The 14,902-nt window shown below is 43.3% G+C and overlaps 1 protein-coding gene across 1 annotated transcript in view; it reads right to left on the reverse strand.

The window, feature by feature from the left end:
* Positions 1-11,684, reverse strand: part of LOC121591173 — a 164,591-nt gene extending 152,907 nt beyond the window's left edge. Inside the window, 2 exon segments of the mRNA XM_041911624.1 lie at positions 5,604-6,224; positions 11,327-11,684. Of these exon segments, the coding sequence (XP_041767558.1) occupies positions 5,604-6,224; positions 11,327-11,684 (979 nt within the window).
* Between the last annotated feature and the right edge of the window lie 3,218 nt (positions 11,685-14,902).

Consider the following 14,902-nt stretch of genomic DNA (forward strand, 5'->3'; position numbering starts at 1 on the left):
TTGGTGCGTTGTGGCTTTTAATCTGAGGGCGGATCTTCGTTTCTCTCGCACGTTTTTTTTTCGCTGCGTTTCTTTGCTGTGATTGAAGAGAATATTGGAGGAAGAGCGTAATCATTTAGGTTTTCATACTTTACCGGCGTTGTGTTGGATCCATCGTCAATGTTTTCGGTTATCTTGGTTGCACGTACCTGCCTACGCTATGAGTGAACAAAATACTATTCAATGCGTTCTTGTTTCTTGCCATTAATCTCTACGCAAAATAAGTGGCCGAGCGAGTCTTGGAGATCGAAAGGATTCTTTGAGTTCGCCAGAAGGTCTCGAGAAGAAAAACCCTAGCGCGCTCGCAAGTCAATTTGTCTTTGTTTTCTTCTCCATCTGAGAATCATGAATGTTGCCATTTAGGGCCAAGCTACTAGCGATGGATAAATTTGAAAAAACACCGCAATCGCTACCGAATTACTCCACAATAATCGCAAGTTGTGAAAGGTAGATGCAATCTCGGTAATGTTTGGTGTCATCTGTTGTAGCCGACCAGGACTGGCCGGTTGCGTTAGTCGGTAACTTCAGCCGTCGTATTCGTTGGATCCATCCGAAGCCGATTCCAAACAGCTCGTGACGGTTGCGGATGGCTTCGGACGGTTCCAGGCGAATGCGTCGATGGGCAAAGCTAGTCATTCAAACTTTCCGATTTTACGTACAAAACGGCCGTAAATACAAACGGTACCGTTGCGCAAAAAGTTTTTTGATTGATTCAAACGATCATCAGCGAAGACCTACCGGCTTTTTGATAAGAGCGGCATGTATGAAAATTGAGCAAGCTATAGCAAGCGCAAATATTCTTGCTCTTCGTATGTGTGGCTCTTCTCTTATCCCCTTAGCTACACTCTCTCCATGTGTTGTCACGCTCCTTGTTTTATATCACTCTTTCTCTTTCTTTGTCACCGCTCATTATAGCATCCTCGCTCTCCGTATGTGTTGCTGTTTGCTTCCTCCATAGCTTCTTCTATTTCTTCCTCATCATTTGTTACTTCTCGCCATGGCATTCTCGCTCTCCTTATGTGTTGCTCTTCGCTTCCCCCTTTATTTCATTCCCCTCTCTCTGAATTAACAGAGCCTCTCGCTCGTCGCAACCTGTTTCTCGCTACCTCGCACCCCGTTTGCCATAGAAATAATTCCCCATTGTTATATGGGGTGCTTTACTTTGTACTGTGCGAGCACACTTCGTACCATACTATAGGAAGTCAGGTGGTGTAGTACTGAGCATATTTTAACAAACCGCCTTTTAGTATTAGCATCAGTTAGCATTAGCGACTCCGATCCGTTGTTGCAACGAGTTCAAGTCGGGGCGAATCAAAGGTCCATAAATCGCTTGCACACATTCATACCACACACATGCCCATCGCTCCCCCCCTCCCTCTTGCCCTGTCCCATGACCCCTTCTCTTTAGTTAATTACAAAATTTGACTAGGGCTCCGAGTGAAAATTGTATTTTTTGCATTAAAACTTGTCCTGCTATCGCAAGCCTGCGACGCGAATAGCAGTTTTCGCGTGAGAGCGTTTCTACATACACCGAGACTGCAGCTGAGAGATGGCTGTGAGAGAATTGACAACCGGTTTCTCACGCTGGTGTGTGTACCCTACAAACAACGAGCGGGATATTTTATCATGGTGTGTGTAAAAACCTAGAGTTAAGCGGAGAATCGGTGTGAAATACACGGAGGCGAGAGCGCGTTTTTGGTTTCGACACAGTTTTGGCACTAACACAGTTACACATGTGGAAATGTGTGCGTTCATTTTCGGCCAGCTCGCTCAGTTTGATCTGCTCACAGCGCTGTGCTGATGTCGGTGTCTCGCTTGCACTGCTGCACCGAAAGTTCCTCTGTGTGCTCTCGTTCTTGCTACCACACTAAATCGTCAGTACAGCTCAAGGATCGGCAGCGAGCGGCCGCACGTGCGTCAGCCTAAGTCCTGGACGATTGATGTTATGATTTTGTAAAGTGTTCAAGTGTTCAAGTGTTGTGCGAATTCAAATGAAGCTGCGCGAATGATTCGTAATGCATGTTATGTACATCGCGCAGCTTCATTTCGTACCTTTTTTACAGTAATCAACGTGTACAAAAGGATCTACGCAGATATTCGGCCATTTTAACGTTTGCATCGATGGAGCGATCAATTTTATTTTAGTCAAATATTGTGTATCAACTTACGTAAATGTGTGAAATCGTGTAAAGTTAAAATGTAAATGTTTCAATAAAGTGATGAAAAAAAATCTACGCGTGTTTACGTTTTTGTTTAGCTTTAGATAACAAAAAACTACGCAGCGAGTGTGAGCGATCGCTGAACGAAAGAAACGCACACAGCGCAACACGAAAGAAACTAACACAAGCACACGAAAGGATTGAGAGAGTGCACCGTGTATTTTACATGGGAGCGGGAGAGAACCGTGGTACCCGTTCCCGCCCCCTTTTTTAAGCCTAGAAAATCTTCCATCGGCTTAATTCTAGTTTTTCCACGGTACCATCCGGACCAAATTTGAGACGAAAAACCCATTTACAATCCACTGGTTTGCGTCCGATTGGTAGGTCCACCAATTCCCACGTGTTACTTTCAGCAAGCGATTCCAGCTCTTTATCGATAGCTAGTTTCCATTCAGGCCAATCTGCTAGCTTTTTCAACTCATCAATACTGTCTGGAATATTTTCAACAAAATTTTCAGCATTCAATGCATAGGCAAAACACAAATAATCGTCCAATTTTGCAGGAGGCTTACAAACTCGACCAATGCGTCGAGGAAGATCGCTTTCTTCCTCTTCAAGAGGATCTTGGTTTACGTTGAATGAATTATTTTCTGCATCATCAAATGTATCTTCTCCCGTATCGATTTCTACTGGTAAGAACGGCAATGTTTGCTGAAATTCTACGTCACTTTCAGCGAAATCAATGTCATTTGCGATTGGCATAACCGATGGTCGTTGAATGGATTCCATTACATTTTCAGCATGATTGGAGGCAGCCAAGGGGGTGTAAGGTCCAAGTAACTGACCATGATGGAGATTGACATTCTGATCTTGGGTATAATTGGCTTCATTGCTCATATGCCGCTGTTTAATTGCCCATATAACAATGGGGAATTATTTCTATGGCAAACGGGGTGCGAGGTAGCGAGAAACAGGTTGCGACGAGCGAGAGGCTCTGTTAATTCAGAGAGAGGGGAATGAAATAAAGGGGGAAGCGAAGAGCAACACATAAGGAGAGCGAGAATGCCATGGCGAGAAGTAACAAATGATGAGGAAGAAATAGAAGAAGCTATGGAGGAAGCAAACAGCAACACATACGGAGAGCGAGGATGCTATAATGAGCGGTGACAAAGAAAGAGAAAGAGTGATATAAAACAAGGAGCGTGACAACACATGGAGAGAGTGTAGCTAAGGGGATAAGAGAAGAGCCACACATACGAAGAGCAAGAATATTTGCGCTTGCTATAGCTTGCTCAATTTTCATACATGCCGCTCTTATCAAAAAGCCGGTAGGTCTTCGCTGATGATCGTTTGAATCAATCAAAAAACTTTTTGCGCAACGGTACCGTTTGTATTTACGGCCGTTTTGTACGTAAAATCGGAAAGTTTGAATGACTAGCTTTGCCCATCGACGCATTCGCCTGGAACCGTCCGAAGCCATCCGCAACCGTCACGAGCTGTTTGGAATCGGCTTCGGATGGATCCAACGAATACGACGGCTGAAGTTACCGACTAACGCAACCGGCCAGTCCTGGTCGGCTACAACAGATGACACCAAACATTACCGAGATTGCATCTACCTTTCACAACTTGCGATTATTGTGGAGTAATTCGGTAGCGATTGCGGTGTTTTTTCAAATTTATCCATCGCTAGTAGCTTGGCCCTAAATGGCAACATTCATGATTCTCAGATGGAGAAGAAAACAAAGACAAATTGACTTGCGAGCGCGCTAGGGTTTTTCTTCTCGAGACCTTCTGGCGAACTCAAAGAATCCTTTCGATCTCCAAGACTCGCTCGGCCACTTATTTTGCGTAGAGATTAATGGCAAGAAACAAGAACGCATTGAATAGTATTTTGTTCACTCATAGCGTAGGCAGGTACGTGCAACCAAGATAACCGAAAACATTGACGATGGATCCAACACAACGCCGGTAAAGTATGAAAACCTAAATGATTACGCTCTTCCTCCAATATTCTCTTCAATCACAGCAAAGAAACGCAGCGAAAAAAAACGTGCGAGAGAAACGAAGATCCGCCCTCAGATTAAAAGCCACAACGCACCAAGAACAACTGTGCACAATACACACATAAAATACAAATACAGAGCGAACAGAGCGGATACAGGTACAAGCCACGCACGGCCGTGGCCCCACCCCCTTTTTTCGCAAACCGCCGTTTGCATATGACGTCATATTCACCAAACCTCTTGTTTTGCTGAAATCAAGAGGTTTTGAGGTGAATTTGTGGTGAAAATTGTTATATGGGTGATATTCCTTCGATAACAACATCTCTGGCGATAAAAATTTGCTTACCATCCCATAAGCGATAACCACCACCGCCATAGCCAACAAAGTGACTGATTTTGCTGCGAGTTTCCAGTTTGCTACGTTTTTCTTTCGGGATGTGGCAATAAGCTTTGCTTCCAAAAATACGAAATCGGGATACATCCGGCTTATGCCCATACCAGAGTTCATACGGCGTTTTATCGGAATTCAGTGCTGCTGTGGGGCTTCGATTCAGGAGATAAACGGCCGTCAGAACCGCCTCGTTCCACATGTTTTTCTTCAGATTCGAGTCAGCTATCATAGCTCTGGCTTTGTCAAGAATAGTACCGTTGAATCTTTCGCTGACCCCATTTTGCTGGGGAGTATAAGGCACATCCATTCATCTATAGCATCCATCCATTGCATTCTACGATACTAGCGCTTTTGAATTATTTGGTTTCGTAACCTCAACATCTAATTCATATAGACGGTTTAATCGGCTTCCCGTGCACAATTCATGCCCATCGCGCTTAATAACCGCAACATTTTTCGAAAAAATTACTTCCATTCCAAGCTGTCCAACGCGAGGAATCGAAAAGAGATTGTATTTCAAATTGGGGACACATAGAACATCGTCAACAACATAATGCATCTGACGATCGCCGATTTTTGCTAGTATGTCCACTTTTCCTTTACAGTTGCTCTGTATGATTTCACCTGATGCGACCTTAATCATAGTTGGCTCATGCAGTGTTTTGACGTGTCGAAGAAATTCACAAGAATTGATCATATGATCGGAAGCGCCAGAATCTAGGATCCATTTGAAACCATTTCTATCGCATTTCTTTGATAGATTTTTGGAATCACTGCATAAGAAAGTGACACCTGTTTCACTTACATTCGCTCTTTCGCTCTCGTTGTCAAACGACCTTCTATTGTTTTGCATCGCAGCAGTTCTTTCTTGCAATAGAGGACAATCAACTCGTCTGTGCCCAAACTTTTTACAATAAAAACACTTCATCTTCGGTTTGGCACCTGTTCCAGCAAACGCCATGGAATTCATGCTGTCTCTCATTTCTTCAATATTCTCACGTTTCATACATTCACTTAGTAGACGTTCCTTGACAAAGTCGAGCGTGCATTGCTCCGGTGCCAGCGATTCCAGAACTGTTACAAGCTGACCATACGAGTTCAGCATTGTTTGTAGCAAATAAAATACGATCAAACTTTCTTGCAGTTTTTTGCCAGCAGCTTCCAGATCCCGCACCATCCGCTCGAACTCAAGTAAGTGCGCCTGGAGAGAACCGGACTCCAAAAACTTCATCGCTGAAAGCTTTTTCAGAAGATAGAACTGTCCCGAGATGCCCTTTCGGGCAAACGTGTTTTCAAGCGTTGTCCAAATCTGACGCGGGGTTTGCTTACCCTTAATGTACTCATGCTGGGAATCCGCGATGTTTCGCACCAGTACCGATTTACATTTCACATCTCTCTTCTTTCTATCTTGCAGTTTAATCTCCTTAGCCAGCCGTACTGCATCCGAATCAGTCACCAAAACCTGATAATCTTCTACCTTTTCCGCTTCCTCACGAACACAATCTAAAATATCCAGCTCCTCAAGGAGCACTTCCATTCGGAAGCTCCAATTGTTGATGTTCGCACCATCAAAAAGATATACCTTCTTTTCCTCGTCCATTCTACTTTCTCCGAAAAAGCTTAGAACAGCTACAACAAGAAAGAAAAATTAATCGTTTATACGTGATTTGGGTTATCCTGGGCCCATAACCTAAAAGCAGAACGAAGGAAAATGTGATATGCGGAGCAAAGTAAATACACGTGCGTTCGGTTCAGTTAACAAAAGCAAAGAGAAATATATTCTGTCAGAACCATATTGGTGTATGGTGTCATTTGTTGTGCAGGGTTCTTCGGTGTACAACTACGTCGTTCTATGTTTGTCCGTTAACACGGTACACACTCTTAACAAGCCTTAAGGTTCTATCATGAACCCTACACATAGTGCTAATCAGCCGCAAAGTTCCAAAGAGTGCCATGTGCCTGTTAAGAAGCTCCATAGTTCCGCAAAGTACCGTCTATCTCTTAATCAGCCACAAAGTACGACATCGGAACAATTTTCGTTAAACAGCCCCAAATCAGCTATAAAGTACGAGCTGGCTATTTGGGTAGTGCGCGCACTTTACGCACAGTGCAAGCACAGTCCGGACGTTTCGCACACTTCGCACAGTGCAAGCATATTTCGCAAATTTCGTGCAGTCCCATATAACAATTTTCACCACAAATTCACCTCAAAACCTCTTGATTTCAGCAAAACAAGAGGTTTGGTGAATATGACGTCATATGCAAACGGCGGTTTGCGAAAAAAGGGGGTGGGGCCACGGCCGTGCGTGGCTTGTACCTGTATCCGCTCTTTTCGCTCTGTATTTGTATTTATGTGTGTATTGTGCACAGTTGTTCTTGGTGCGTTGTGGCTTTTAATCTGAGGGCGGATCTTCGTTTCTCTCGCACGTTTTTTTTCGCTGCGTTTCTTTGCTGTGATTGAAGAGAATATTGGAGGAAGAGCGTAATCATTTAGGTTTTCATACTTTACCGGCGTTGTGTTGGATCCATCGTCAATGTTTTCGGTTATCTTGGTTGCACGTACCTGCCTACGCTATGAGTGAACAAAATACTATTCAATGCGTTCTTGTTTCTTGCCATTAATCTCTACGCAAAATAAGTGGCCGAGCGAGTCTTGGAGATCGAAAGGATTCTTTGAGTTCGCCAGAAGGTCTCGAGAAGAAAAACCCTAGCGCGCTCGCAAGTCAATTTGTCTTTGTTTTCTTCTCCATCTGAGAATCATGAATGTTGCCATTTAGGGCCAAGCTACTAGCGATGGATAAATTTGAAAAAACACCGCAATCGCTACCGAATTACTCCACAATAATCGCAAGTTGTGAAAGGTAGATGCAATCTCGGTAATGTTTGGTGTCATCTGTTGTAGCCGACCAGGACTGGCCGGTTGCGTTAGTCGGTAACTTCAGCCGTCGTATTCGTTGGATCCATCCGAAGCCGATTCCAAACAGCTCGTGACGGTTGCGGATGGCTTCGGACGGTTCCAGGCGAATGCGTCGATGGGCAAAGCTAGTCATTCAAACTTTCCGATTTTACGTACAAAACGGCCGTAAATACAAACGGTACCGTTGCGCAAAAAGTTTTTTGATTGATTCAAACGATCATCAGCGAAGACCTACCGGCTTTTTGATAAGAGCGGCATGTATGAAAATTGAGCAAGCTATAGCAAGCGCAAATATTCTTGCTCTTCGTATGTGTGGCTCTTCTCTTATCCCCTTAGCTACACTCTCTCCATGTGTTGTCACGCTCCTTGTTTTATATCACTCTTTCTCTTTCTTTGTCACCGCTCATTATAGCATCCTCGCTCTCCGTATGTGTTGCTGTTTGCTTCCTCCATAGCTTCTTCTATTTCTTCCTCATCATTTGTTACTTCTCGCCATGGCATTCTCGCTCTCCTTATGTGTTGCTCTTCGCTTCCCCCTTTATTTCATTCCCCTCTCTCTGAATTAACAGAGCCTCTCGCTCGTCGCAACCTGTTTCTCGCTACCTCGCACCCCGTTTGCCATAGAAATAATTCCCCATTGTTATATGGGGTGCTTTACTTTGTACTGTGCGAGCACACTTCGTACCATACTATAGGAAGTCAGGTGGTGTAGTACTGAGCATATTTTAACAAACCGCCTTTTAGTATTAGCATCAGTTAGCATTAGCGACTCCGATCCGTTGTTGCAACGAGTTCAAGTCGGGGCGAATCAAAGGTCCATAAATCGCTTGCACACATTCATACCACACACATGCCCATCGCTCCCCCCCTCCCTCTTGCCCTGTCCCATGACCCCTTCTCTTTAGTTAATTACAAAATTTGACTAGGGCTCCGAGTGAAAATTGTATTTTTTGCATTAAAACTTGTCCTGCTATCGCAAGCCTGCGACGCGAATAGCAGTTTTCGCGTGAGAGCGTTTCTACATACATCGAGACTGCAGCTGAGAGATGGCTGTGAGAGAATTGACAACCGGTTTCTCACGCTGGTGTGTGTACCCTACAAACAACGAGCGGGATATTTTATCATGGTGTGTGTAAAAACCTAGAGTTAAGCGGAGAATCGGTGTGAAATACACGGAGGCGAGAGCGCGTTTTGGTTTCGACACAGTTTTGGCACTAACACAGTTACACATGTGGAAATGTGTGCGTTCATTTTCGGCCAGCTCGCTCAGTTTGATCTGCTCACAGCGCTGTGCTGATGTCGGTGTCTCGCTTGCACTGCTGCACCGAAAGTTCCTCTGTGTGCTCTCGTTCTTGCTACCACACTAAATCGTCAGTACAGCTCAAGGATCGGCAGCGAGCGGCCGCACGTGCGTCAGCCTAAGTCCTGGACGATTGATGTTATGATTTTGTAAAGTGTTCAAGTGTTCAAGTGTTGTGCGAATTCAAATGAAGCTGCGCGAATGATTCGTAATGCATGTTATGTACATCGCGCAGCTTCATTTCGTACCTTTTTTACAGTAATCAACGTGTACAAAAGGATCTACGCAGATATTCGGCCATTTTAACGTTTGCATCGATGGAGCGATCAATTTTATTTTAGTCAAATATTGTGTATCAACTTACGTAAATGTGTGAAATCGTGTAAAGTTAAAATGTAAATGTTTCAATAAAGTGATGAAAAAAAATCTACGCGTGTTTACGTTTTTGTTTAGCTTTAGATAACAAAAAACTACGCAGCGAGTGTGAGCGATCGCTGAACGAAAGAAACGCACACAGCGCAACACGAAAGAAACTAACACAAGCACACGAAAGGATTGAGAGAGCGCACCGTGTATTTTACATGGGAGCGGGAGAGAACCGTGGTACCCGTTCCCGCCCCCTTTTTTAAGCCTAGAAAATCTTCCATCGGCTTAATTCTAGGTTTTTACGCACACCATGATAAAAATAACCCGCTCTTTGTCCGTAGGGTGGGCGATTCCCTTCGATGTACTGTGTAAGAAAGTTTCATCAGCATGTCCAAAGGATCGAATAGTACAGCTTCAATCGAATTATCCAACAGTTTTCGATGTATCGCTTGGACATTGCACAAAAACGAAGGTGAAACTGTTTCTGAAGCCCAATGTAAAACCAGTGTTCTGTCCAAAACGACCAGTTCCATTCAATAGTATCGCTCTTGTGAATGCGGAACTATCAAGACTACAATCACTAGGCATCATCACACCAATAGACTTTTTGGAGTGGGCTGCTCCTATAGTAGCCATTCGCAAGCCTAATGGTAAAGTTCGAATTTGTGCAGATTATTCGACAGCTTTAGAGTCAAATCATTATCCTCTTCCTACTCCTGAAGAAACTTTTGCACAGCTAAACGAAAGTGTTGTATTCAGCATAGTCGATTTGTCCGATGCATACCTACAAGTAGAAGTAGAAGACGAATCTAAACACCTTCTTACGATCAACACACATAGAGGTCTTTTTCAGTTCAACCGTCTCGCACCGGGAGTCAAATCACACCTGGAACTTTTCAAAGACTAGTTGACGGTATGATTGCTGACATTCCTGGCATTATAACATTTCTAGATGATGCTATAATTTTCGGAAAAACTTGGGAGGCACACAAGCAATCATTAGACACATTTCTTCAGCGTTTAAAAGAATATGGCTTCCACGTCAAGCTGAAAAAATGTCATTTCTATCAAACTGAAATTGTCTATTTGGGGCATATGGTAGATCGCAACGGCATACGTCCTGACCCAGCGAAGCTGAAAACCATCGCATCTATTCCAGCACCAACGAACATTTCCGAATTAAGATCGTTCTTAGGAGCTGTGAATTTCTACGGCCGATTTGTGAGGAACATGCATGAACTCAGACACCCGTTAGATCAACTGCTAAAGAAGGATAGGAAGTGGAAGTGGGATTCGGATTGTCAAACATCGTTCGAAAAATTCAAGAAAGTACTGCAATCTAACTTACTGTTGACACATTATGATCCGAATCTTCCTATCATCGTTGCAGCAGATGCGTCTAGCACCAACATTGGCGCAATTATTTTTCATAAATTCCCGAACGGATATTTGAAAGCCATTCAACATGCTTCAAGAACATTAACGTCTGCAGAACAAGGCTACGGACAACCAGAAAAAGAAGCTCTTGCTCTTACTTATGGGGTAACCAAATTTCATAAGTACTTACTTGGTCGGAAATTTAATCTTTTAACTGATCATAAGCCTTTACTATCCATATTTGGTTCAAAAAAGGGAATTCTTTTGCACACAGCAAACCGACTCCAACGGTGGGCATTGATGTTATTAAACTACAATTTTACCATCGAATATGTTTCAATCACCGAGTTTGGGTGCGCTGACATGTTATCAAGGCTTTAGCGCGTTCTTTCGATTTAGCGTAACAAAAAAAAAAAAGCTGCTTGGTCTGAATACGAGACTAGAATGAGAGCGATCTCTCCGTTTATTCTATCGTAATTCCTCTCGATGATCGTTATCGCTTCGCTTCGTGGTTTTAGATGTTCGATATCCTTCGGTTCGTCTTTTCTTCGTGTTAGCTTCGTGGCGTTAGTGTGTTAGCATGGACTACGACTGGATAGCGTTAGCGCGGGATAGTGCTGTGCATGAAAAAGCTAAACTGCCACAGTACTCCCCTCCTAGACTAGATTTCCCTTTTCTAGTATCTCGAAGGGATTACAACTCGTCTACCGGAACGAGTGACTCTAGTCGAAGAAAACTTATCAGAAGTTGTGGCTGCAGGTTCCCTGTTACTTGCGTTTTCCTGATCTCCTATCAAGTATGCTGGCTTCAAGCGATCGACCGAAACGTTTACTTGGCGACCACGCATGTTCAACTTGAAGAACTTTTCGGCTCGCTTTACCACCTTAAATGGTCCTTCGTACGGTGGTGATAGCGAAGGTCGAACCGAATCATTGCGTACGAAGACGTTCTCGCACGTTTGCAAGTCCTGATGAACGAAAACACTGCGATTTCCATGCCTGGCAGTCTCTTGGGGACGAATTTTTCGCATAGCTCTTCGAAGCTTGTCGACAAACTCGGCTTCGTTCGGGTTTTCGGAGTCGTTTACGAAAAACTCGGATGGTATTCGTAGAGATGTGCCATATACCATCTCAGCAGGCGATGACTTAAGGTCTTCTTTGTATGCTGAACGCAGCCCGAGTAAGATCATTGTCAAATGCTCGCTCCAGTGCTCGGGGTCAAGGCACAGAATAGATGCCATCGTTCGATAATCCCATTTGACTGCGGGTGGTATGCAGTCGTGCGCAGGTGGCTGGATCCGAGCAAGCGAGTCAGTTCCCCGAAAAGCGTTGATTCAAATTGGCGTCCTTGGTCAGACGTAATGAAAGATGGAACACCAAACCGGGCTATCCATCCACAAACTAGAGCTTCGGCAACTGTTACCGCGGTCATATTACTTGGCGTGGTTATCCGGACAACTAATGAATTCCGCAACCCCATGTGTATCAAAGCTGTGTACAACTGCATCGTTCGTTCGGTTCTGGAATATTCGTGCGTAGTCTGGAGCCCAACTACCGCTTCTTCAATTGCTCGACTCGAGGCGATTCAACGTAAGCTCACGAGATATGCCCTAAGCCTACTTCCCTGGCAGGATCGCAATAATCTTCCTCCGTATGCTGCGCGGTGCCGTCTTCTAGGCCTTGAACCTCTTTCGGTTAGAAGACGCAATGCACAATGCTCTTTCATCGCTGGATTGCTAAATGGCTCTATCGACTCATCGCCTTTGTTGCATCGAGTCGATATCTATGCACCATCCCGAACACTTAGGTCTAGAGAAACTCTACGGCTCGCTCAACCCCGTTCCAGTGCTGGTCGGTCTGACCCTATGTTCCGCATGTCGGCTGTCTTCAACACTGTCTCGGATTGCTTCGACTTCGACATCTCAACTCAGTGCTTCAAGGAACGTCTCCGGCTTTTGCCGTGGCCGCAGTGAATTGCGATGTAAATCTTATTTTTGCTATGTTTTTTTTCTCAATTGAACTGTTACATCTTAATTAGGCCATACGGCCCGTTGAAGATTAAATAAATAATAATAATATCAGGAATTGGAAACGCTTCAGGCCAACGCGAGTTAGCACATCGGCATCAAACTGCTGATGCGGCGGGTTGAATAACTTGGGTGTCGATATGCTGATCGATATATGCATATCGATCCCGTTAGCCGACCGGCAAAAGCGTTGGTAACAAATAATGGAAAATAAAGTCAGTTGGTTTCTAGCACTCAAAAGGTCCACTTCTTTCTAGCTTCGAAGAAAGAAAAATAACTGGCGCCCGAATAGGGACCTGAAGAAGTTAAACGGGAAGTGTATAAGTCAAAAAAATATCCTAACATTAACAGTAGTTAAATCTATGGTCAAAGGAGCCATTATTAAGACAAAGCGAATTTTGGAACACCGTGGTAAACACCCGATTGCTGCCAGCAGGCCCCCAGTAGTCGAAAGGAATAAAAAGGAAACCCTGCTGTAACTGCCCAACTTTCCCCCGCGGAAAACTTCATCAATGGAGATCAATTCAAAATTACTGTAAGTATTCAAACAAAAAAATCCGAAAAAAGCATATTTTGGTGAACAATACAAAGCCTCGGTTTAATTAGTGATCGGTGAATTATAATTGTGACAGTGTAATGTAAAGTGGAAGCTAAAAAACAAAAATGACCAATCCCAACTCCGAAATTGTTCTACGATCTTTTGTAGAGATGGGGAAAACCCCTGACTTTTTGAGGGGCGTTCCAATTTTTGACGGAAACCCAAACGAACTGATGAATTGGATCTCGGATGTAGAAGATGTTTTTATCATGTATAGGGATCTTCCGGACGATTCGTTGCAGTTCCATTTGGTTGAACGAACAATCAGAAGAAAAGTCCGCGGAGAAGCTTCCGACGTACTAAACGCAAATAATGTAACATGCGCTTGGCATCAGATAAAATCAACACTGATGCTATATTACAAAGATAAGCGTGACGTGAAAACCCTAGACTATGAATTAACGTGTATAAAAAAGGGTTACTCTGAAAGCCTTGCCGGATATTATAGCAGAGTTAATGAATTACTAACCGCTATGATAGCACAAGTTCAAACGGATAGCAAATATTCCCTCCACGCAAACGTTCATATAAATTATTTTAGGGAGAAAGCTTTAGACTCGTTTATTAGAGGTCTTGAAAAACCGTTATCTACACTGTTAAAAACTGCTGACCCGAAGACCCTTAGCAAAGCATATCAATTTTGCCTTGATTACTTTAATATGGACATTCGATCAGCACCTTATAAGAATCAGTATGGTAATCAAAATTCCTCTAATACTCCTAAGCCAAAAGATCTAGGGTACGAACCGCAACACTCCAGGGTAGCACCTAGAAAAATTGTGTACCAACCAACACCCCCTCCCAGAACAGCCGCTCCACCTCCACGTCCAGCTCCACGATACCATCCAGCTCCACATTACGTTCCGAATCACCAATATGCCTCCCAAAGACAATACCCTGAGCCAATGGAGGTAGACCGAAGCACAAATTCAAGAAATATTAATCATGCAAATAGACCCTCGTATGGGGAAAAAAGACCAAGACCTGCATCAAGCCAGGAAGCATGGGTAAAGAGACAAGCTCACCCATTGCAAGCTCATCAAATGGATAGCAATGACTACCATTTACAAGAACAAATCAGAGACCAGTTCACTGATGAATATGATATTACAGAAAACAATCAAAATATAAATTTACAGCACGACCATGATCCGCAAGAGGGATCAAGTAGAAATCATCAGAACCATTTTTTAGAGTGGGAGATGAGTTGGTAGTTCCCTGTCTTCCGTTTATTAAACTCAAAACTACCATTGGAACTTTTCCATTCTTAATAGATACAGGTGCTAATATTAATTTAATAGATCCAAAATTAGCACATTCATACAAACACAGCAAGCCGTACAAATTTTCTATAGGCCAAATTAGTAGTGCAAACAGTAAATTTTCTCCCACATATGCCATTGATATAATTTTTTCCATCCTAAAATTGATTTTGAAAATCGCTTTTTACTTCACCATTTTCATAATTATTTTTATGGTATAATTGGCAACAGCATGATGAAAGCTTTGGATGCTATAATAGACCTAGGAAAAGATCAAATAACATTAACTAGAAACGGGAACAAGTTTGTTGTCCCAATTTTATATTATTTACCGCATAATCATTCTTCTCACAATTTAATCCGAACATCTCACCTCTCAAAATTAGAGTCATAAAAACTAAAAAAGCTGTTGGAGAAAAATAGCCATTCATTTTATAAACCAGATACTAAATTAACTTGTA

Source organism: Anopheles merus, chromosome X (assembly GCF_017562075.2).
Source record: "Anopheles merus strain MAF chromosome X, AmerM5.1, whole genome shotgun sequence".
Lineage (NCBI taxonomy): Eukaryota > Metazoa > Arthropoda > Insecta > Diptera > Culicidae > Anopheles > Anopheles merus.